Source organism: Chelonoidis abingdonii, chromosome 5, assembly GCF_003597395.2.
Source record: "Chelonoidis abingdonii isolate Lonesome George chromosome 5, CheloAbing_2.0, whole genome shotgun sequence".
NCBI lineage: Eukaryota > Metazoa > Chordata > Testudines > Testudinidae > Chelonoidis > Chelonoidis abingdonii.
This window is the reverse complement of record NC_133773.1, coordinates 57,862,022-57,884,759: the sequence shown is the minus strand read 5'-3', so window position 1 is coordinate 57,884,759 and position 22,738 is coordinate 57,862,022. Positions and strand designations below refer to the sequence as shown.

The window sequence follows — 22,738 nt, the reverse complement described above, 5'->3', positions numbered from 1 at the left end:
CCCCTTGCTTACCCCACCACGTAATATCTCTGATGTTCAGAATTCAGCTCTATCATAGGTGGCTCTTAAAAATATTTACGCTTAATAAATTCTGTGATTCACTAACCTGGCTCATTTGTATTGTTTCCCCCATGGAAGCTTTTGCCTATGTTAGAATCTAGAGACACTCCATGCTTACGCTGCATGGCGGAACAGTAAGATGCTTTCAGTCTCATGTGATGTTCAGGTTTTAGTGTAAAATAAAATTAAAGCATCCACAAAATGGAAACTACAGATAAAAATCTCTTTTGTGTTAAACAGTGAAAGTATGTGTATGAGATAGAGAGAAAGAGACCCTAATCAGCAAACATTTTTCACTAAAAATGCAATTTGGGGCAAATATTTAGATCAAAACCAGTGATTTATGGTACAACTCCTCCAGTCAACTATATGTTTTTTGAAGATTAAAAACAGTACACTTTAACCAGTTTCATAACTGTGTATTGTTTCACTGGTATGATTAACCTAGTAAAAATTACAAAGCACCAATTTAAAATGGTAAACAAAATTATATGTTTATTTCAAGTATGACAAGTTATTCTCCATTTTGCAGGCATTTATTTTAAATAGCCTTTACCTTCAGTATAAGGGTACACCACTCTTATCAGACTGTTGTATGGTTCTCAGTCACTTCACATAGCTTAAGAGAATGTATAGCATTTTTACATTGTATGATCAACTTTTTGACAATACGGGGCCAGCATAGCTAATGGAATAATAGCCTGAAGGGTCCAGCTAAATGATATATGAATATAATCAACCTTTGTGATGACTATTCAAAAGTAATCCCTTTAGCTTTCAACTGCAACATATATTTCAGCAATGCAAAGCCATATGAGGAAAATCTCTGCAGACTCCACTGGTACAATATGGCCTTCATATCCCTACAGTGTGTTTGCTGCTCACAGTGAGTTTTAAATTTAAGGTAATGGCTACTGTATATTCATGTGAGCATAGAACAATACCTTTGATTTATTGGAGAAACACTACATTAGCTACCAAGGGCCCTATTCAGTAAACTTTGACACAGCCCTTATACACGGTTTACTGCATACCCTGAATAGAATGTGCCTGACAAAAATGCTCTGCATGCCCAAATTATACAAACTCATTAATCTTTATATTCATAAAGACACCAAGTACAATTGCCTCTATTTTAAGTATACCACTCAGAATACAGAGCTAAAAGAGGAGGCCAAATCTGCTTTTAAAAAGAAAGCATTTGGTTACATTTCATTTATTGGAATGGAAAAAATTGGAAATTCTTTTGCAAGTATAGGACACAAGTTCTTTGCTAATTGTGGCATTATTTGGTATAGTATTTTTATTTCTGCCTCACCACGACATTCTACAGCCTATAACTAAGAACAGCTTCATGAACTTTCAAAAGGCAAGTGATTTTTAGATGAGAAGAATGGATCATATCTCACCATTTGGTTTAAGCCAACTTGACGACATACATAGTATAGCCTATCATGGGTAAGTTTTATAAAAAGTTTAATGAAGAGCCTATAATACATATATAGCTGGCAGAAAATGCCATATTTGCTAATACTGAGTCAAATTATACGGAATATGTTGTATCAATTAGAATGCAGTATGTTGCCTTATATTAGTGCTTTGGTAAGTATAACATGCGGCAATGAGGTAAGAACTCAGATAGAAACAACAGGAACATCTGCTGTTTTATATATATATACACACAAACAGCAACACATGTATATGTTGTTTTGCATGTGTGTGTGTATATATGTAGGTAATACAATAACACCATTGTTAATTTTTATTTGATATACTAACTTGAATATTTTAAGGACTTTGTATAAATTAATAGCAAAAGCTGCCACAATGAAAGTAATCTCTATTTATTTCCTTTCCAATATAGTCCAGACTGTGTGTTGCTTTTAGCTTATTTTTTAATTTGGGGTTTGGTTTGGTTTGCTTCTTTACCTATAACCAGAGCTACAAACAAGTCCACTGAAATAAAAATATTTGCATAAAATTTGTTGTAAATAGCACTCCTCCTCCCTCTCCTTCCCCCAAAATGTCTTTTCTTCTTTTTTGTGGGGAGGATTCCTGCATCAGACAATAGGGCTGTTGAGAATTCTCATTTTATTATTAGTTAGTTAATTATCATTAAGTGCCAACTTTCCTGTCCTGCAGAATATACAGTCTAAAAAACAGATGTTATACATTTCATTTTCATTAAAAACTTCTGAGTGCAGGAGTTTGGGTGAACTCTTGTCCTCACTGATGTCAACTGGAGTTTTACCATTGACTTCAATGGGGCCAGAATTTCACACTGTGTCTGTAAAATTCCATGCACACTAATGGTGCCAGACAAATAATGGGCCATATTTTCAAAAGAGCTCAGTTCCCATTTAGACACACAATGAAGTAGCTAAATTCTCAAAAGTGTTCAGCACTTAACAGCTCCCACTGAGGACAAAAGGAGCTGTCGAGAGCTTAGATGCTCTGAAAATTTGTCCCAGTAATTATAATTGCCAATATAGAAGCAATTATAATACATCAGAAACATCTTATCGTACATGCAAGGTCCCTCTTTTCCAGTTTTTTATTTTGTTTACAATTTTCTGGGAATTTATTGGGGTTTTACAAACATTTAAAAATGGATGAAAATCAGTGCAAACAATTAACTTCACAGTTTTCTGGGTAAATAGTGGGATTAATATTGGGGGATGGAAGGATCAAAAAAAGCAACAGGTTACCAAGATGCCATTGCTCCTTCTGGAATGGGAAATCTGATCCAGGGAGTTCCAGCATTTGCCTTTTTAGGACTCAGACATTGACATACACAAACTGACATCCATGCACATGTGTGTATCTTCCAATGCATTGACTTACTTTAACAGACAGCCTTGCATATACACTTAGACTAATTTACTGTTAACATAAAAACATCTACCTAATGTCATGGATTGGATTTGCTTACATAATCAGTATTTTCAGGTACTTAAGTGGTCCAAAATTAGGTGAAAATAGGTACCAAAAAAAACAACAACAACAACAAAAAACAAAAAGCTTTTGTAAAACCCAGGAAATTTTAGGTGAAAATCAGTAAAATCTGAAAACAAAGGGCCTTATGTATATTATGTCTGTCCATCTGTATATCTATCTGTCCATATTTATAAACACACACAAAATGACTGAGAGAGAATGCATGATAGTATGGTTTTATTGGCAAGAGTCTCATTGTTCACAAATGGGAAAGCCATGGCTGAGTTGTGTAGAAGATTATCCCATAGATGTGCCAGTAAAATATTCAGCCCAACCCCCACCATCAGTGTCTCCATATATGTTACATATTTTACAGGAGAAAAAAACTCTTTTGAAAATTATTTTTAGAGGATATTTTAAAATTTTATTGGTGCCAGATTTTTATCCCTCCACCTGTACAGGGGACTGACTGTATAGGCTGTATGGGCTTTCAAGAAAAAAGAAAGTTATCGCTGTAATTCTGATGAATTTTAGAAACATCTAAAAATTATCTAAAATAACTTTTTTCATACTTATAGTGTCACAGTTTAAATATCTAGTATTTCAAGACCAACTAGGGCTAGAAACAATGGCTGTATGTCAGTGGAATTCCTAGCTTTCCAATAATATAGAGCTCCTATTTCTAGCCCTAATGGGTCACAAAATACAGTAGAAGACCTTGAATATGTTACTAGTCCAGAGTTGACTATTTCCCAGTTTAAAGGGATAAGCTGTTGGGAAATATAAATATTTGTGACAGGCTGTTCTGGAGTTTTTTTGGTGGTATTTTGAAGCTTCTCAGAAGTTTAGAATGTTAGAGTGACAGAAATAGCTTTGTCCCATGCATCCGACGAAGTGGGTATTCACCCACGAAATCTCATGCTCCAAAACATCTGTTAGTCTATAAGGTGCCACAGGACTCTTTGCTGCTTTTACAGATCCAGACTAACACGGCTACCCCTCTGATACAGAAATAGCTTAATGAACAAATGCAGGCAAAAGTTTCAAAGGTGTACAAAAATGCAATTTATCACAAAATTCCATCATTTTTCATGTGAGTATTTCCACCACTTTTGTAGGTATCCATGTATGTCAGATAAATAGATACATGTAAATACACCTCTACCTCTATATAATGCTGTCCTCGTGAGCCAAAAAATCTTACTGCGTTATAGGTGAAACCGCATTATATCGAACTTGCTCTGATCCACCGGAGTGCGCAGCCCCGCTCCTCTGGAGCACTGCTTTACTGCATTATATCCAAATTCATGTTATATCAGGTCGCATCATATCAGGGTAGAGGTGTATGTGTGTCTATATATCTATATTTCCACATATATACACATGCAACCACTCTGTTACTAGCTTTACAACATTGTGATTCCATTGAAATCGGTGATGCTGCTGTGCCAACATAAAAATGTCATTGCATGGTGATGTATCAGGCCCTTTATTGGCATCATCCTACAGTGCAGTGTTGTCAGCTGCTTATGGGAGTCAGGACTTCTAAGGCCAAATTCAGAAGTAAGATGTAAGGCCGTGAAGTTAGTCTCCCTTATACCCAGTTAAAATTCCCTTAGGCTTACTTATTCCCAGCCTGCTGCTGAAAGAAGCTGAGTTGATACCTTAGGCCTGGTCTAGCTGAGAATGTTTTAACTGGAATAACTAATTGTCTCAATAATACTGGACAAACCTCCTAAAATAGACATGCAGCCTTGGCACAAAGTGGAGTTTAATCTGGTTTAGTTTAATAGTATAAAATGTTTCATAAATTTAGTTATTTCCATGTTAATTGCATACAGATATGGATACAGTACTAATATGAAGAGATAGTGAGCAAAAGCATATATGTTGAAAGTTTCATTTTATTGAGTCAGAGGTCCTGTTCTGTCTGCTTTTAGTGAATTTGAAACCTGGCACTGATGTGGAGATGGGACCGAATGATTTTTTCTAACCTTCATGATTATAATGCTAAGGAGATGGTGCATTAATGTCTTTGGTTTGGGGAAAAAATTAGTTCTGCATCTCCTGTATTCCATGTCTCCATCTTGTTACAATCTAAGAATTTCTATCCTCTATTACTATATACTGTGCTGTAGGCTGTTCACAGAAGCCTCAGCTTTGCTTAAATGCTACTGTGCGAGTCATATGTTTAAAGCACTAATTCACATTTTTCTTAACAGAGCTTGCTAAAGACACAAGTGGTGTTTTGGAGACCAATGAACTATTTCTGCAGACCCCAGTTCAAGAACCTCTATGGTATAGTATTTGCCCCCATTCTAAACTCTATAGGCCTGTTGCCTAATAATAGTCAATTGATAAGAATTGATAATAATAATAAATATGTTTTATGGGTTTGAATTTAGTTAATAATTAAGATAAGTCAGCTTGATTGAGTTTATTAAGCAATTGTTATTCAGCATGTAACAGAAAGGCATATGTTACCCCAATCTGGAGAATGCCTTGCAGCTAGTAATAGTCTGATTTTGATGCTGTCTGGTTCTGTTATTTGCTTATAGCTTGACACTTTTATATGCAACTTGTTTACAGTTTCATTTGTATTGTTTCCTTTTCTTCACAGACAGACATATCTTATTTTTAGTATTTTTCTAACTTTTCAGCTACATAATCAAATATATTTTATTTACTTTACTTTATATTTTGCTAACTCAAGTATCTGTTACTTGTTGTTGCTAGTGCGTTGCTAAAAATAGTATTGCTTACTTTAATTCTTGCAAAGATAATCATATCTTTTCTGGTAATTCGTGGCAAGCTGGTATTTTTCCTTTTCTTAACATAACTGCAAAGCATCAGTCAACAGGCCCATATTTGCTATTCTTGCTTTCGCAAAACTCACAGTGATGTCAAAGGGAACAGTTTACTCTGACTTTCCAGAAGCTGTTTCAATATCTTTTTTGTTTTGCTCTGTCCAAATACAATATTTTTCCTTCTCACAAAACTGACAAAGACATAATTTCACACTTTTTTGCTGTTAGCATCGAACTGATTTTTGATTGCTGAGCAGTTAATCTCCTTTCACTTTAGGGGTAGAAACCTCTGAGGCAGAAACAAATCCATTAACAAGCTGTGGAGTCTGGAAAGAAAAATCCCAAACTTACACTACATGAAACTTACAGTGATATAATTTGTTATTTTTCATTACAGAGAATTCCAGCTCACTCAGAAAGAAAGCTCTGAACCCTTTTGATGAAGTCAAGAAGATCCTTGTTAGAAAATATGCAGAAAAACATTTGCATTTCAGCTTGTAATTTTAAAAGAAGCACAGGGTCCCTGTGCAAGCGCCCAGCAACAGTAGGCCCTTGTGTCACTGGTGTCAGGTTCAATATGTGTCGCAAAGTTTTTTATCTTAACTATCCTGCATTGTTGAAATAAAATATAAAAGGAATGGTAGCATTATAAAGGAAAACCAATATAGTTACCTATTACGTAATCTATCCTACAGTGTGCCTCCTGTGAGGTGCTGAGCACCCTTAGCTCCCACTGAAGGCAATGGGAGTGGGAGTTGAGGATGTTCAGCAAGATCATGCTCTAAACATATATGCTAATTTTAACACTAATATCCAGCATGTCCATTTCTGTAACAGTACACTCAGATTTTGACCCCTTTTACACAGGGCCTTCAGCTGAGTTTAACAAAAGTGCTTAACAGCTGTGACTCAACTGGGTTTTAACACGGTTAGAAAAGATCCAGCCTGGTTGGTGCACTATAGCATGGTTTAGATCTAGGTTATAATACAGTTTGGCCCTAACCAGCTTCAGCCACAACTAGGTTTGTTTAAGCTGTGATTAAGCATAACTATTAAACTCTGTTGAAAGCCCTGTATAAACAAAGCATTTGAAACGCTGTTTACCGTTCCTAGTAAAACAATAACCCAACGTAACAGTGAAACAAATATATTGAACATGGATATTTTTTGTCATATTGAAAATCTGTATTTAACATGTTCAAAGCTACACAAGACACCTTTTAAAAGCGCACCCTGTGCTTGTTCTTGTAATCAAACAAACTAAAATCCATGAAGACTGATTTTAGCTAATAACCTGCTAATAATCTAAAACTCTGATTCCTTTTGTACGGTGAAGTCAGCTTGGAGAAATTTATTCTAGTTTGAGTTGATAAATTCTTCTTGTCAGGAGATTCCCCTCATGATTCTTAGCAGGCAAACTTCAATAGGCTTCCACTGTTCTCTTTGGCCATTTTCAGGGCTGCTGTAACCCTTGACTTGGATAGAAGCTAGGAGGATAGAAGATTGAGATTATCCTTCTGAGAAATGTAGTAAGAGTAGAATGTTGGGACCCTTGGAGTTTTATTTGGAAAAATTGATTCAGTTTATCATATATCTCAGAAAACCAGATCTTAGATCTTTCAGATCTAAATAAACAAAGGTTTATGAGTCCAAATAATTGAGATTTTTTTCTTTAACAACAAAGCCTCCCAGGTTCAGACTCTGAAGGAGGCTCCATTAGGTCTTTGGTTAGTTTTTATGACAGTCCTGTGAAAGTGAGAGCCTTAGCCATAACAATAACTCTATCCACTGGTTCTCTTCAGGGCTGCAATCTGTGGAACTGGTTAAGAACATCTGATAATAGGATTTGTTTCTATTAACGCTATGCAAAATATATATAACATTTCTAAATCCATCTGCACATTTTTAACCAGGATGCATATATGCAACACACATACAATACATCTGACACAGTGTGATGGGTTTGGTCACAGAGACCCTCTTGGGACTGTCACGTGACATGCTGAGATTACCTCTAAGCCCATTTTCCCTACCAGCTTGGGATTCCAGAACCTGCCTTATTAAGCTAGACATGCTAGCCTGCTGCAACACAGACCCAGGTCTGGTCCACGCCCCAAAAGCTGCAGCCTTTAACCAAAAACTGCTCAGCAGGTCACCTATCTCCAGCTCCCAGACACCCAGTTACAATGAGATCCAAACCCCAAATAAATCCATTTTACTCTATATAAAGCTTATACAGGGTAAACTCATAAATTGTCTGCCTTCTATAACATTGATAGAGGGATATGCACAGCTATTTGCTCCCCCAGGTATTAATCACTTACTCTGGGTTCAATAATAAACAAAAGTAATTTTATTAAAAATAAAAAGTAGGATTTAAGTGGTTAAATCACAAAACACGCACGTCTAAGCCTAATACATTAAGAAACTGATTACAGGTAAAATCTCACCCTCAGAGATGTTCCAATAAGCTTCTTTCACAGACTAGACTCCTTTCTAGTCTGAGCCCAATCCTTTCCCCGGCACAAACCTTGTTAGTTTCAGCAGACATCTTAGGTGGAAACTCAGGGTTTTCTCCTGACTGGCCCCCCTTTGTTCTGTTCCACCCCCTTTATAGCTTTGGCATCAGGTGGGTATCTTTTGTCATTCTGGGTCCCCACCCCTCCTTCTAAATGGAAAAGCACCAGGTTTAAGATGGATTGCAGTATCAGGTGATATGTTCACATGTCCTGTGTAACCCCAGCCTCCATTCTTCCTGGGCTGGCTCACACGAACGCAGAAAGGCTTGCAAGTAAACAGAACCATTTATAACCAATTGTCCTAATCAATGGGAGCCACCAAGATTCTAAACCACCATTAATGGCTCACAATTTGCATAATTACAATAGAACCTCAGAGTTATACTTCATTTCTAGCTTCAGATACAAAAATAAATACATGCATACAAATAGGAGGAATATATTCAGTAGGTTATAACCTTTGTAATGATATCTTACAAGAGACCTTTTGAATAAAGCATATTCCAGTAAATCATATTCACATTCATAAGCCTATTTCCATAAAACATATGGAGTGCAACGTCACACACAGATTTTATTTTTTTTACCCAGAAATATTTACTGTAAGCATAAGGATTGTTTCAGCAATGTTCATTTTAAAAGTTGAATACATTTTGAAGGTCTGAGAAGAATACACTTCAGAGGGCTGAGACATTTTATAGGACTGTTCCTACATAAATATATGCATACAGTCTCATAAATCTCTCTAATAAATGGTAACAAAAACCACAAAACTATAAATTAAATCCTAAATAATAATACTGTTGTCCTTTGAGGCTAAAGTGAACTGGTTTCCACAGAGTCCCCCCTTACATTTCAATATAGATATTATTAATGTGACACTGAAAATATCAGAAAAGCAAAAGACATGTTTTATAGATAATAGATGAAAATCACTTTAGTTTAATTTGAAAACCTTTATATAGGTTTCTTGACCTCTGCATTCTGTAAGTAAGGGAGCAATGGAAAGTCCTATTTCCAAATATCTGATTATGCTGTTAAGAAAAACATTATCCTATGAAGTGGAGCATTTTAATTTGTACTTCTTTACTGAAAAAAAACCTATTCATGATTTAGAAAAACAGACTATCAAAAGTATACCAAACAGACACTGACTTTTTTCTTTTTACGTGATAGCTGCCAGAAATGTTAAGGATTATAAAACATGAAATACTTTGCTCTTGTAATTGAATGTGATTTATTTCTGTCTCCCAAACTTTAACATACAAGTATGCTAATTAGCATCCATAAACATCACTACTTTTTGCCAGTCTACACTAGTTACTACATGACACTTTTTATAGGTGTTTGTAACAAAATGATTGTGCATTCAAAATATAAGAAAATAGCTTTAACACATTTTTGCCAGCGATTTTTACCTACACAGCTTTGAATGAAAATAATGAATTTTATTATCATATAATGATATCTATATATCTATATCTATATGTCGAAATAGATATATAATGATTTTCAAAAGAATCAAGGCATTGTAGGATGTCATATTTACAGAGAAAAATTAACCTGCCAGTCTAAGTCAACCACCTGTATGGTAGAATACAACCACCATTCCGCTCCAGCAACAATTCACAGATTTTTTTAATAGGGGAAATGAAAGCTCCGTTTTCCAGGTCAAATAAACAGAGGAAGTTAGGTAAGCAGAATGGAATTTGGACAGGATTCTGTGATGAACACCCCTACTCTTGCAAACAGTACTATGAGGTATATGATGTCTACAGATAATGGTCAGAACTCAGTTTAAAACACAGTTCCCACTGTCACTCTGCTGGAGCTTTGGTTCAGTACCATTTGGAAGGATGGTCCCACCTACTGAATTTCCAACTTCTAGAGCATCAGGGTTTTCTTTGGTGATCTCCCATCCAAGCATTGACCAGATGTGGGCCTAATTATCATATGAGATCTGATAAAATCTTAGCTTAATGGAACCTCTGTCTCTTATTTCCTTGCCTAAAAGGGATGGCAACAAGTTGTAGTATCACTGAACACTTTCCTGTATAGAAATCAGTCATTCTCAGCTCTGTCTGGTTCAGTTATCACTGTAATCCTCCACCCAACTTCTTCCAGAATGCCCCTAATCCACAGTCCCCTAAACATCAAGATCAGGAAATAAAACTCAGATCAATCAAAGTACGCATTGTAAAGACACCTGCAGCTTCAGTATGTCAAGAATATATAGTAATAGTTGACTTCAGTGGAATTTACTTTGCTTACACCAGACCTAATTTTGGCCCATAGCTTCTAGCTGTGCAAAGTAGTTTCAAAATCAAGACTAGCCAAAAATATTGCAGCAAATCAATTTTTTTGAGATGGTAACATTTTTGTCTTTAAAAGAAAGTTTTGCTACATAATGTAAGACCTGGCAATGACTCCATTTCACTGAATAAGTTTTTAAATAAAATTCTTTGTGGATCAAACAGATGGCATCTTACATTAAACAACAGTAGTTTCTGGCTGGGAAGAAAATGTGTGTGTTTGAAATCATTCTATTTATCGTTTAAAAAAATAAAATATTCTGTAAATTAATAGGTTGTATCCTCTGAATTAAGATATATACAATATTTCACCACTTACTTGTAAAGCCATTTTGAAAAGTACTATCTGAGTCTTTGAAAGGTCATTCTGTTCTGGAAGGAATCCTTTCATCTCAATGTAGTCCACTATAAATGTAGTGGTAGAAATACTATACATAATTACCTAGGGATAGATAGATTAGATGGTTATTAATATCACTTTTTATGTTACTGCTAGGAAGCAAATGGAAGAAACAATATTATCTTATTTGTAAATAAAATGCAAAGCATAGGTTATATTCACAGTCAACGCTATTTGTCAGCTAAGGCTCATACTATTAACTCCAAGGTCAAAACTCATCAGCCTACCGCGACTGATACTCATTAAAGACTTCACCTGGTCATAAAATCCATTTAAGCATTTCTAAAGATTCCTAACACACATAAGAGAATGAGGGTCTAAAATATATTTACAAATCTGCATCTCTTTTGCTAATGTATCTTTATACGTACATGTTTTGGCCTATCGATAGATCGATTGGAAGGTTTGCATTGTGTTGGAAGATGAAATAATAACATTTTTGAGGAAGGTCTTCATGTTTAAGTCTTTGATTGACATCACCATACTGCTGAAGAGTGATATACAGAACACTGGGTGTCAAGGAGAAGACTACATTAGTGATTGTAAAAGAGATTTCATAGGAATTTAGTAATTAAAATATAAATTTCTTTTTTATATTTGTAATATTCAGTTTCACTATTACAATATATAAGGCAGGAAAGACTTCTCACCTTTCAACTTTCAAAAGGGATAAGATTCAATGGAGATACAGCTAGTATTGGGTTGGGAGAAGGGAGGAGATGGCACTGGTGTTCTTTTAAGTGAAAATCTACCATTTAATCCCATAATTGTCTTCCATTTGCTTCCTACTTCATGAATAGTGAAAGTACAAGATTCTACTCCCATGTGCCTCAATCCTGGCCTTGAGGGGTCAATCTCCACAGGTGAGAGGGTAGTTAAGTGTCCAGATAAAGTCTCTGACCTTCTGCCTAGACTGCTAACTATTTATTAAGTAGTAAGTTTTGGGTGTTGTGTGAATCTGGTCAGTAGGGTCAAGAGTGGAGTTATCAGTTCATTTCACAGAAATGGCAACCAACTGTCAGATCGTAACAGTTTTCAGGCACTGCTGTCCTACATCAGATCTGAACTACTGACCTAAAACCTGGTCCTGAAGTAAATGAGAGTTAAGGGTGTATAATACAGTAACTCCTCACTTAATGTTGTAGTTATGTTCCTGAAAAATGCAACTTTAAGTGAAACGATGTTAAACTAATCCAATTTTCCCATAAGATTTAATGTAAAGGCGGGTGGTTAGGTTCCATGGAAATTTTGGGGAGGCAGACAAAAGGCATTATATACTGTACAGTACTGTACTGTACTGTGGTGGGGAGGTGTCCTTGTCTTCCCCTGGGGCTCAGGGCTGGGGGGCGCAGGGTTTGGGAGGGAGTTAGGGTGCAGGAGGGAGCTCAGGGTGGGGTGTGGGATCTGGGAGGAAGTTAGGGTGTGGGAGGGTGCTCAGGGTGGGGGTACGGAGGAGGGCCAGGGCTGGGGCAGGCAGGAGGTGCAGAGCACTTACCTGGGGCAGCTCCAGTTTGGTGTAGCGGTATGTAGGTGGCTCTGCTCAGCGCAGCACCGCCCCCATGGTCGTAATTCTGGGAGCTGTCCCCTCTCCCCCGCAGGCAGGGCCACCCAGAACACAGGGGCTTTAGAGGCTGCAGGACCCTGGGCTAAGGGGGCCCCGGGGCCCTGGCCTGCAGCTCTAAAGCCCCTTTCGGAATGCGGCCCTGCGAGCGTGGGCCGGAGGACTCAGGAGGAGCAGGGGCAGCCGCACAGCCAGCGGCCAGAGAGAAGCAGTGCTTTCCCCTTCAAAGCACCGCTTCTCTCCAGCCGGCTTTGAAGGGGAAATCACCGCTTCTTTCTGGCCGCTGGCTGCACGGCTGCCCCTGCTCGTCCTGAGTCCTCCAGCCCATGCTCGTAGGGCCACATTCCAAAAGGGGCTTTAGAGCTGCAGGCCAGGGCCCTGGGGTCCCCTTAGTCCAGAGCCCTGCAGCCCCTAAAACACCTGTGTTCCAGGTGGCCCGGCCTGCCAGGGATGGGGCAGCTTCCCCACTCACTCGCTCCCTCCCAAATAGTCCTAAGCGCTGCCAAACAGCTGTTTGGTGGCAGGGGAAGCGCTGGGACAGAGGGAGGAAGGGAGGGGGAGGAGGTGGAGAAGAGGAACTTGTGCAATGCTCCCTTGAAAAGTCAACCAAACAACATTATAAGGGAGCATTGCACAACTTTAAACAAGCATGTTCCCTAATGGAGCAGTGACGTAACTTTGAAACAACGTTAACCAGAAGGACGTTTAGTGAGGAGTTACTGTACCTCACAAGTGTCATTTAGTACCTTGCTGAATCAGTCCCCTAGAAGTGTAAAATGTAAAGTTCTATCTCATGTGGCATCAGTCCACACAGTAATCCTCTAAACCATCCAACTCCTCCATGTTATTTGTAATGAGTCTCTCCAGCCTCTGAGTAGCAGCCTGTCTGATTCACTAAAGCTGAATATTGACCTTATTTCATTATAGATGCAATTTTTTAAAAATATGAAATTTCTTAGAATTGGGTTAGCTCACAGAAGGGCCTCTAGAGATGTCTCCCAGCATTGTGTGATTTCCATCTTCTCTGAAGGGTGGGGGGCATGCTGGCCATTCTCTACAGTTTTATTTTGTAAGCGTATTCCTTCAGCTTCCCAGAGCTTGATTGGCTGCAGGGAATAAGCCTCCAAAAGGCCTCCCTTCCCATGTGTCTATTTGGAAATGATGTCATGCACTTTTTAGGTCAGGGTTGTGGTGTTTGTTTCAAACTATAGAATGCTTTACGGTTCGGGACCTGACTATCTTGAAGACCCCCTCCTTCTTTGTGCTTTACCTCAACAGCTGAGACAAGCTGGGACAATTGTGATTATAGATCCTTTGGTTAAAAACATGGAGCTAGTATCAGGGTTTCTTCAGGGGAAGACACACAACTACCCCACCACGCTCCCCAATTCTGACAAAGCCTGAGTTTATGGGCCCTCTGGTGGAGACCTAACTAGTGGTGCAAGGTCTAACTATCCATACTGGTGAGGACTAACTTGAGTAGCTCTGCTGAAGTCATTTGGACTATAGCATATACACTCACCAGCATGAATGAGGGCTGCATAGCCAGGCTCCCAGGTTTTTACTGGGTAATGGGCTAGGCAGTTATTTTAATCTCATTTCTTTCACATTATGTACATCTAGATCAGAGGTTATCCCACAGGCTGCTATGTCCTGCAAGGGGGAGGATTTTACCCCAGCACCCAGCCCAGCTATGTAGACAGGCATTGGCCTCTCAGTTTGCCCCTGCAGATTTACAAAAGACACACAATAACAATTACAACAGACTAATATTCCATGTTTATAATATGGGCAGAACAGTATTACATGGCCAGTGTTTCCAACCGCAGCTTATAAGCTCTGCAATAGCAATGTCTTTAGTTTTTATGTTCTGAATTGAAATAAGCCTTTATGTCTGGTGAGACATGGAACTCCTCACAGGAGCTTTGTGACTGTAGAATATTTTGAAGAATTGAGAACCTTTGCTTTTACTTTGCATCTCCCATACTCCATTGTGGGAGAGCAATATCACCAGTGCATTCAAACTTTGTCATACATGTGGCGGAGGTGGATGGAGAACTGTTTGAGATCATAACAGGTAAGCATTTCTAATTCTTCCTGTTACATTAAAGTTCTTGGAGCACTCTATACTGACATATATTTAGCACTCTGAGAGAGGTGTCCATATTCAAACATAATTCCCACTTATAATAAAAGTTACATGCACTTATCAAGGGGCGAATAGACACCTTTGTGGTAATTTATAAAGTTTAAATGTTTATATGTGGGTTGTATGGCATTCCATAACAGCAATCAGCAGACAAACGCTTTCTTAAAATCATAATTGTCGGCCAGCCTATTGGGAGTTCTTTAAACTGCTGTGCACGAGACCCAACCCCAAGGCTTGTGGAATGCTGTAGAAGCAACACAGTCAGTCGAGACACAAATTGTCTCACATGAGTCAGTAGCTACCACTCCAGCCAAAGAATAAGTATTGCTGATAAGCCTTGAAGGGAGTCTCTCCTTAGCCATAATATGAAACCTGAATTGGAATAAGACTTCAAGTCTGCTGAGACATACATTTGTGGAGGATTGGGGGAAGGGTGAATAAAAGTCAGAGCATGGAGTGACGCCATACGGAAAAAAATCATGATAGCATCTACCTGAAGCTAAACAAACAATTCACAGTGAGCAGTTTATTCAGTGACTTGTCTCTTTTTCTGCTCACAGACTATCTGCAAACAGATCGTCATTTCCATGAATGTATTTGTTGTCTTAATGTATTTGCTGAATATCTTTTTTAACTGTTTTATTATATGGATTGATTGAGAATATTCTAAATTTGGGCCAATGGTCTTAGATTGTAAACTCTTTGGGCAAGGATCACCTTTTTGGTTAAATGTGCGTACCATGCCTGATAGTGTGGGATCCTGATCTAGCTTCCAGGTGCTATTGCAGTACAAAAATAAAAAGCCTGACAATAATCCTGAGCTATGTTGCTAGTTGTGATTGATCAGATAGTCACACGTTCATGTTTTCCTATTGGGTAAATGCAAAGGCTGAAATCTGCTTTGAAATTCACATTCTGTGAACATGTATGCCAGTAAATTGGATGGCTCAAACATTTATGGAAAACCAGCACAAAACAGGTGTGAGTGTAGCTAACACTGGTTAGTTTAAAAATATGAATTCCTATTCACAGGAATGTTTTTGCCTTATTCACCCAGACCTGCTTGAACCACATCACTGGCTGTTCTTGTGTAGATTCCATCAGCACAACAATACAACTTTCTTTGAAATCTGTTGAGTTTAATCTCACCATCATATGCTCCAATTCAGTATTGCAATCCCCTGTTGTACATTTCCCAATATCAGAGATGAGTGAAATATTTTCAAGACTGTGAATGAGAGTGAAGTTAACTATTTTTTAATTTAAAAAGATGGTGGGAATACATAGTGGTCTTCATCAACTGAGAGTATATAAAACCTAGGCCTGCATCCTCTGGTGCACATAGTGAACTCTGGGTGCTACTGATAGGGAGAGTTGTAAAGAAGATATTTCCAGTTGCCCACTCACAGGGTTATTTCCATACCAGCCCTGTCCTGATGATAGTTCAGAGCAGCCTCAGGGCCAAAATACACCAGCTGGAGATTGCCAGAGTGTCTTGCAGAGGTGGCATAAAACCACCTTTTGGAACTCTGTGATGTCTGAGAATTCCATCATCCTGGGTAAATCATCAGCCTTCCCAACACACCCCCAAGTAGGGCACCTTTAAGTCCCTTTTCTACTGCCAGAATGGCTTGACAGGAACTTATGGTGGATATATCCCTGTAAGTGCTTTTAACTTATTCACCATATACAGTAATGCCACCCCAAGTGTTCAAAAATCATGAGTTTTTTCTAAAAAACCCATGAGGTTATTTTAACTAATAAATATTGGGTCTTTGTTTTTCCTCTTCTAGTTTCTAAGCCTCTGTGGAGCACTTAGGTCACATTTTAAAGCTTTTTTTCTGCAACCATAAGAACTAAAAACTTACTTATTAAATGTCAACTGAGATTTTCATGTAACCTCTTGACTTCAGAAGCTAAGACTTTAAGAACAGCCACAAATATTGTGAGACTTGCAATAAAATTGTGAAACTTGCCAACACTGCATCTGATGTCTTTACATAACTAGTTTCTATTATTTGTATATATGCATTGTTTTCAGTTTCTAGGAAAAATAAACATACAACATAAATTATTGTGCCTGGTGATGAAGTCTCTTCCATAGTTCATTTTTTATATCATAACTTTATCATTTCTACCTGCTTTTTCATATCTTTGAGTGACAGCCACACGTTTCTTCAAAAGTAATCTCCATGATCTTGACTGTTTTTTTCACTGATCTTTTTCTGGGAAAAGTTTTCAGAAGTGTGTCATTCTACTTGTTTCACACACTCTGAAATGACACTGTATTTAGTTCAAATAATATCCCACTCTTTAGTTTGCAGCATCACTGTCTCTTTATCTTTCCTGCTCAGGAAGCCGTTGTTATTTGTGCAGTGCAAATGGCCAGTCATTTTAGTCACTCAGAATCTCTAGAGACTCCCAGCCGTGCTATGGAGGGTACGGAAATGTGTTTGAGAGACAGAGCAAGTCTAAAATCAGAGTAGAGATGAGACACTGAGACTGACTCTCCTCCTCTGCTCTCTTTCTCCTTCTCCATTCAGTCACTTTCTCTTCTGTCATTATCCCCATTCACACTCTCTCCTCTCTCCTCCTCCTTCTATCTTTCCCTCTCCTCATCCATTCCCTTTCACTCATTCATTCGCTCAGACTGTCCTCTCTCACTTTCATTTCTTTTAATTAGGCATAGATTCTACTGAAGCTGATCAACATCATCCATCATGTGACCTGCCTAAAGGGGGTCATGTGCAATCACATGTTCTGCATAGTCCATCTCTGAAGCACGATGCCAATTCTGTGACTTCCTGAAACGCTTGGTTAGCCAAAGGTAGGTCACATCTCCATGAGAAACATTCACCTGCTTACCAAAGAAATCAGTTTTTCCACAGGTTTCCAATGCGATCATTCTCCTCTATTCAGCATTGGTGAGGCCTCATCTGGAGTACTGTGTCCAGTTTTGGGCTCCACACTACAAGAAGGATGTGGAAAAATTGGAAAGAGTCCAGTGGAGGGCAACAAAAATGATTAGGGGGCTGGAGCACATGACTTAGGATAAGAGGGGAGGGAAGTGGATGGTTCTAGTCTGCAGAAAGAAAAGAAATGAGGGAGCATTTGAATAGCTACCTTTCAGACTACTGAAAGGGGGATTCCAAAGCCAGGAAGGATCTTAGACTGTTCTCAGTGGTAAGCCAAGATGACAGAACAAGGAGTAATGTCTCAAGTTGCAGTGGGGAGGTTAGGTTGATATTAGGAAAAAAATTCAACTAGAGGATGTGAAGCACGGAATGGGTCAACCTAGGGAGGTGGGGAATCTCCTTCCTTAGAGATTTTTAAGGTCAGGCTTGACAAAGCCCTGGCTGGGATGATTTAGTTGGGGATTGGTCCTGCTTTGAGCAGGGGATTGGACTAGATGACCTCCTGAGGTCCCTTCCAACCCTGATATTCTATTATTCTACGGCATCTGGCTGTTAGATATTGTAATGTGATACTGCTGAGGTTGCAGGAATCTGTGACTTAAAGGAGATCAGAGGTATGTTGCACACAGGCTTTTTTCTTATAGATAATTTCCTAGGCCATATAGCAATATAGTTCTTTATGTCATGGAATATGTGTTCTGCCACACCAAAACCAAACAAACATGAATATTAAATATCTCCCAACTTAACTGATGTACGTCAAAATAAAGTATTTCTCAATTTCTGATCCATTCTACTTGCTTACATTTATGCCTCGATCCAGCAAAGCACTTAAGCGTGTGATCAAGGGCTTAGTCTCTTTAATTGGTTCAAAGAAAGCAGTACCCAATGTATTCATCACAGCAGAGTACTAGTTTTGAGAATACGCTAGGTTAATTGTCATGGTGCTTATTTTATTCATGCTTTGAGATGTTTATTTCCTTTAGATATTTCGGAGTGCCAGTTTGATGTAAATGGGTTCTGTTTTCCTTTACATAACATGAATAGCATTGAGAAAAAATTAAATTTGTTACAGGTGAAAAATATACCCACTTTGCAAAGTGGGTCAGCTGTCCCCAGGGTTCTTTGGATGATCTGTCTCTAGGGCTAGAAGAGAAGCCCTGTTATCCTAAGTGAGTGGTGTTTAGCATGTGTGGCAGAGAAAATGTGCTTGTAGCAGCAAATAGGAGTATATGGGTAGGCCAGGGTCAATAAATTCTTGACCATTTAGATGGAATTAGGTGTTCATAGCTATTGGATGATTGTAGAGATGATTATAAACAGGCCTGGTGAAGTCTGTTGATTATGTGAGAAAGTTTCTCAGTGTTTGTTGTTTATTCAGTAGATTTGAGTGACTTTTCACTGTAGTAAAACTCTTATTGCCATTATGATTTAAATGAGCAAACTCAAAATGTTAATGTGATGAAGACAAAACACTTTTTTTATTTATTGTTTTGACAATGTGGCTTTTCATGAATATAAGGCACTCCTGAGAGAAGCAGCAAAATGTTTATTACAAAAATGAAATATCAGTTGCACTATGTAAAACAGGGGTAGGCAACCTATGGCATGCATGCCGAAGGCGGCACGCTAGCTGATTTTCAGTGGCACTCACACTGCCCAGGTCCTGGCCGCCAGTCAAGGGAGCTCTGCATTTTAATTTAATTTTTAAAAGAAGCTTCTTAAACATTTTAAAAACCTAATTTACTTTACATACAACAATAGTTTAGTTATATATTATAGACTTATAGAAAGAGACCTTCTAAAAACGTTAAAATGTATTACCGGCACACGAAACCTTAAATTAGAGTGAATAAATGAAGACTCAGCACACTACTTCTGAAAGGTTGCCGAACCCTGATGTAAAATCTGACAGTCTGCGTTTAGTGTCTGTCTTCATACTACAGCTTCCACTTCATCAAAAATAGCATCAAATAGTGTAAATGTGACAGAGTGCTGGGCAACAGCAGCAGAGCCAGCACTCTGATCACTGCAACTCTAATTAATTACTCTAGAGTAGATCTCATTAAGAAGAGCTGTCTAAATGATGGATGGGGATGGGCTAAGGAGAACTAAGAGGGTAATTAGCCCACTAGGCAGATGATACAAAAGACACAGGAAGTAAGTGAGAAAGGGGAAGTAGCAGAGACTTTTGACTTTTAAAACACTGTTAATAAAATCAGTAAAAAAAAACACAGAAAAAACAAGAAAATTCAAAAATAATTGCCCATTCCAAACAATGTGCATTTCCAATAGCTTACTGCTGTATAAATTGATCCAAGTTGCTTATAAGAGTGTAATATCTAAACAGAATGTTGTTTACCTGTGACACATTGTTTTCCTTTCCTCTCTTGCACTTTCTTTTATAATTTGCTGACCTTCTGTGACTACATCCTGCAAGACAAGTAAAATGAGGCTTTCATGTGCACAGCTGTTGAAATTTGGACGTTTTCCTTAAATAAAACACATCTACGCTGGCATTAAAAACACTGTAAGTGATGTGTTTTGCAAAAATGGAAATGTCATATACATAAATATGCCACAATATGATAGTGTCTAGATCAAAGTGTTCAAAATGAGACAATTTTGAGACTGTAATGTAAGAATAAAAATAACACATCCATGAGTATCATGTAGGATACCAGTTGCTTAACTGTGGCTTACAAATCACTGCTTTTTACACATACACATTTTACCAACTGTTTAAGTAAAATCCTATCACTACATGCTAGTAGTACAGGGCTCATCACTGGGGTATCTGAGCACCTTCAATTGTCTAGATTCATTAAAAGGTTAAGAAAAAGGTAATTTTGAAACTAAGAGTTAATAGATAATGAGGAGTTAATTGTTTCAATTTTCTACTTTTGACAAAAAGTTCTGGTGATAATTACTGAATTTCTATATCGTCATAGTACTTATTCACCAAGTATTTCTTGGTCAAGCTATCTGGATTGAAGATAGCTAGTTCAAGGGAGGACTGGCTGGCTCAACAGATTGTGTATCTTTCACATCTAGGTCATTTGTTCAAATGTAGCCCAACACCCAAGTGATAAGTCTTAATGATGAATAGATGATGATCCATCTGAAATGAAATGGTGGTATCAGTTCGTAGAGGGCAAGTGTCAATACCACAAAAGTGGCACTTGCCCTTCTTGGCAGTCTCAACTGAAAAGCCTTAAATCACATGGGCAAAAGAGCTTGAACTGTTCACCTGTCTTCATAATGTGTTGCTTCCAGGTCAGTGTTGGTGATCTGGTTCTCCCCATGCCATACTTGTTGATAAGCAGCGGACTTTAATTGCTAGGATTGTTAATTCACCAAATTAACTTCTAAAATCTTGTAAGAAAAAAAGAATATAAGGATCTCAAGTAGTGTGGCCAGCATCCTGGTAATGATTTCAACTTCTCTCTATTTTTCTGGATTCAGCAATGGATTTAGAGCATACATATTTCTTTTTGTTAAATATAGAAATTCAGTTACAGTCTTCCTGCAACTATTCAAGGAGATTCAAACAGTGAAGGATATTTATTTGTTAAATATTGAGAAACAAACACGAAGCACCATTGCATAATTTCTTTCGTGTTAGTCTGTCCTGCTGTCAATGAAGACTTCAGTTCTTGTTGAGGAAGAGCCATAAAGGAAGGTTTATGCTATTATTTTTCCTAATAGAAAGCATCTAAATATAAGAAACTTGCAAGATTCAAATAGGCAAGGCACTATGTCTACTAGAAACTTTTTAAAGACCTATTTAAAAATAATAAACGGGAAGGGATGATCTGTTTTCTTAAAGATGAAAAGCTGAAGAGCAATCAGAAAATAAAGTACATTTTACAATTAAGACAGATATATCTAATTTAAATACCATAAAAAAGATGATCCCTATAATATCTCCTCCAGTCTCAAAAGATATTTCCTTCTATTAATTTGGGATGAAACTTGCTTCCATTAAAAAGGCAGCCCAAATCCTACACAACTTTTAACTCCTTGTTTAGTTTAATTTCATGCCCAGTTGATCAAATCTGTTGTTCTTAGCACTATAAGTAAGGGCTTGTCTACACTGGATATGCTACAGTGACACAGCTGCAGCCCTGCAACTGCACTACTATAGCATTTCAGTGTGGACATTACTTACGCTGATGAGAGGTGTTCTCCAATTGCCATAGGTTATCTATCTCTCCAAGAGGCAGTAGCTAGGTTGATGGAAGAATTCTCCTGTCAATCTAGTACTGTCTACACATGGACTCAGGTCAGCTTAACTATACTACTCTGGGATGTGGATTTTTCACACCCCTGAGCGACAGTTATGCTGACCTAATTTTCTAGTGTAGACTAGGCCTAAGAAATTCACTAGGGTTAACTTTACCACAGTATAGGCTCCAGCACAAGTCTTATGTGCCACTTTAAATTCCATTTCACTCTCCAAAATAGAGCAGAAAAGTATTGGTATCAATTGTGGCAGCGTTGAAAGTGCTGCTGCTATAAAATGTTGTAATTGTTGTTAAACCAGACCTTTCACTAGACCTTCAACCACCATCTGGCTTGTTTTTCGCTTGCTCAGCTGGTTTTTGAATTTTGAGACTTGAAGCCTTTTGATGTCTTTGTTAAATAAAAATAAAGACACTTTTATATAAAAAAATAAAAATGCAAGGCTCTTTGTCCATGCTGTTACATTTCCCCTATTCGTTTCCTTATCCTTCCCCTCAAAAAAATCCCATGCCAAAGGCAAAACTAATGTAATGGGACTTCCCACAGAAAACATCAATAAAAAGGGCCATCCACAAGTTAATGGAAAATTTTCAAAAATAGGTTCCAGCACTGCTCATGCAGAAATAATTGCAAACCCAATTATCACATTCGCACATGCACATCAGATACATAGATATACTAGTCAAGTACAGGTAGATGCAAATTTCTAGTTAAGCATCCAGCTTGTCTCTTTACCTCACTTGTGCTCCCTGGCCGTGAGTATATGCACAACCCTGGTTACAAATTTGTGCATGGACTCTAGGCTCAGCCACTGTGAGAATGGTACTTTCCTA

At 38.1% G+C, this 22,738-nt stretch overlaps 1 protein-coding gene across 2 annotated transcripts in view; it reads left to right on the top strand.

Annotated features, from left to right (window-relative positions):
• The window catches only part of TTC29 (tetratricopeptide repeat domain 29), a 184,663-nt gene extending 176,698 nt beyond the window's left edge, over nt 1–7,965 (top strand). For both annotated transcript variants that reach the window (XM_032764895.2, XM_075066780.1), the window contains exons 12-13: nt 5,220–5,295; nt 6,202–7,965. In XM_032764895.2, coding sequence (XP_032620786.1) covers nt 5,220–5,295; nt 6,202 — 77 coding nt within the window. In that variant the 3' untranslated portion in view covers nt 6,203–7,965. The remainder of the gene's footprint in view (nt 1–5,219; nt 5,296–6,201) is intronic.
• Nucleotides 7,966–22,738: the final 14,773 nt, after the last annotated feature.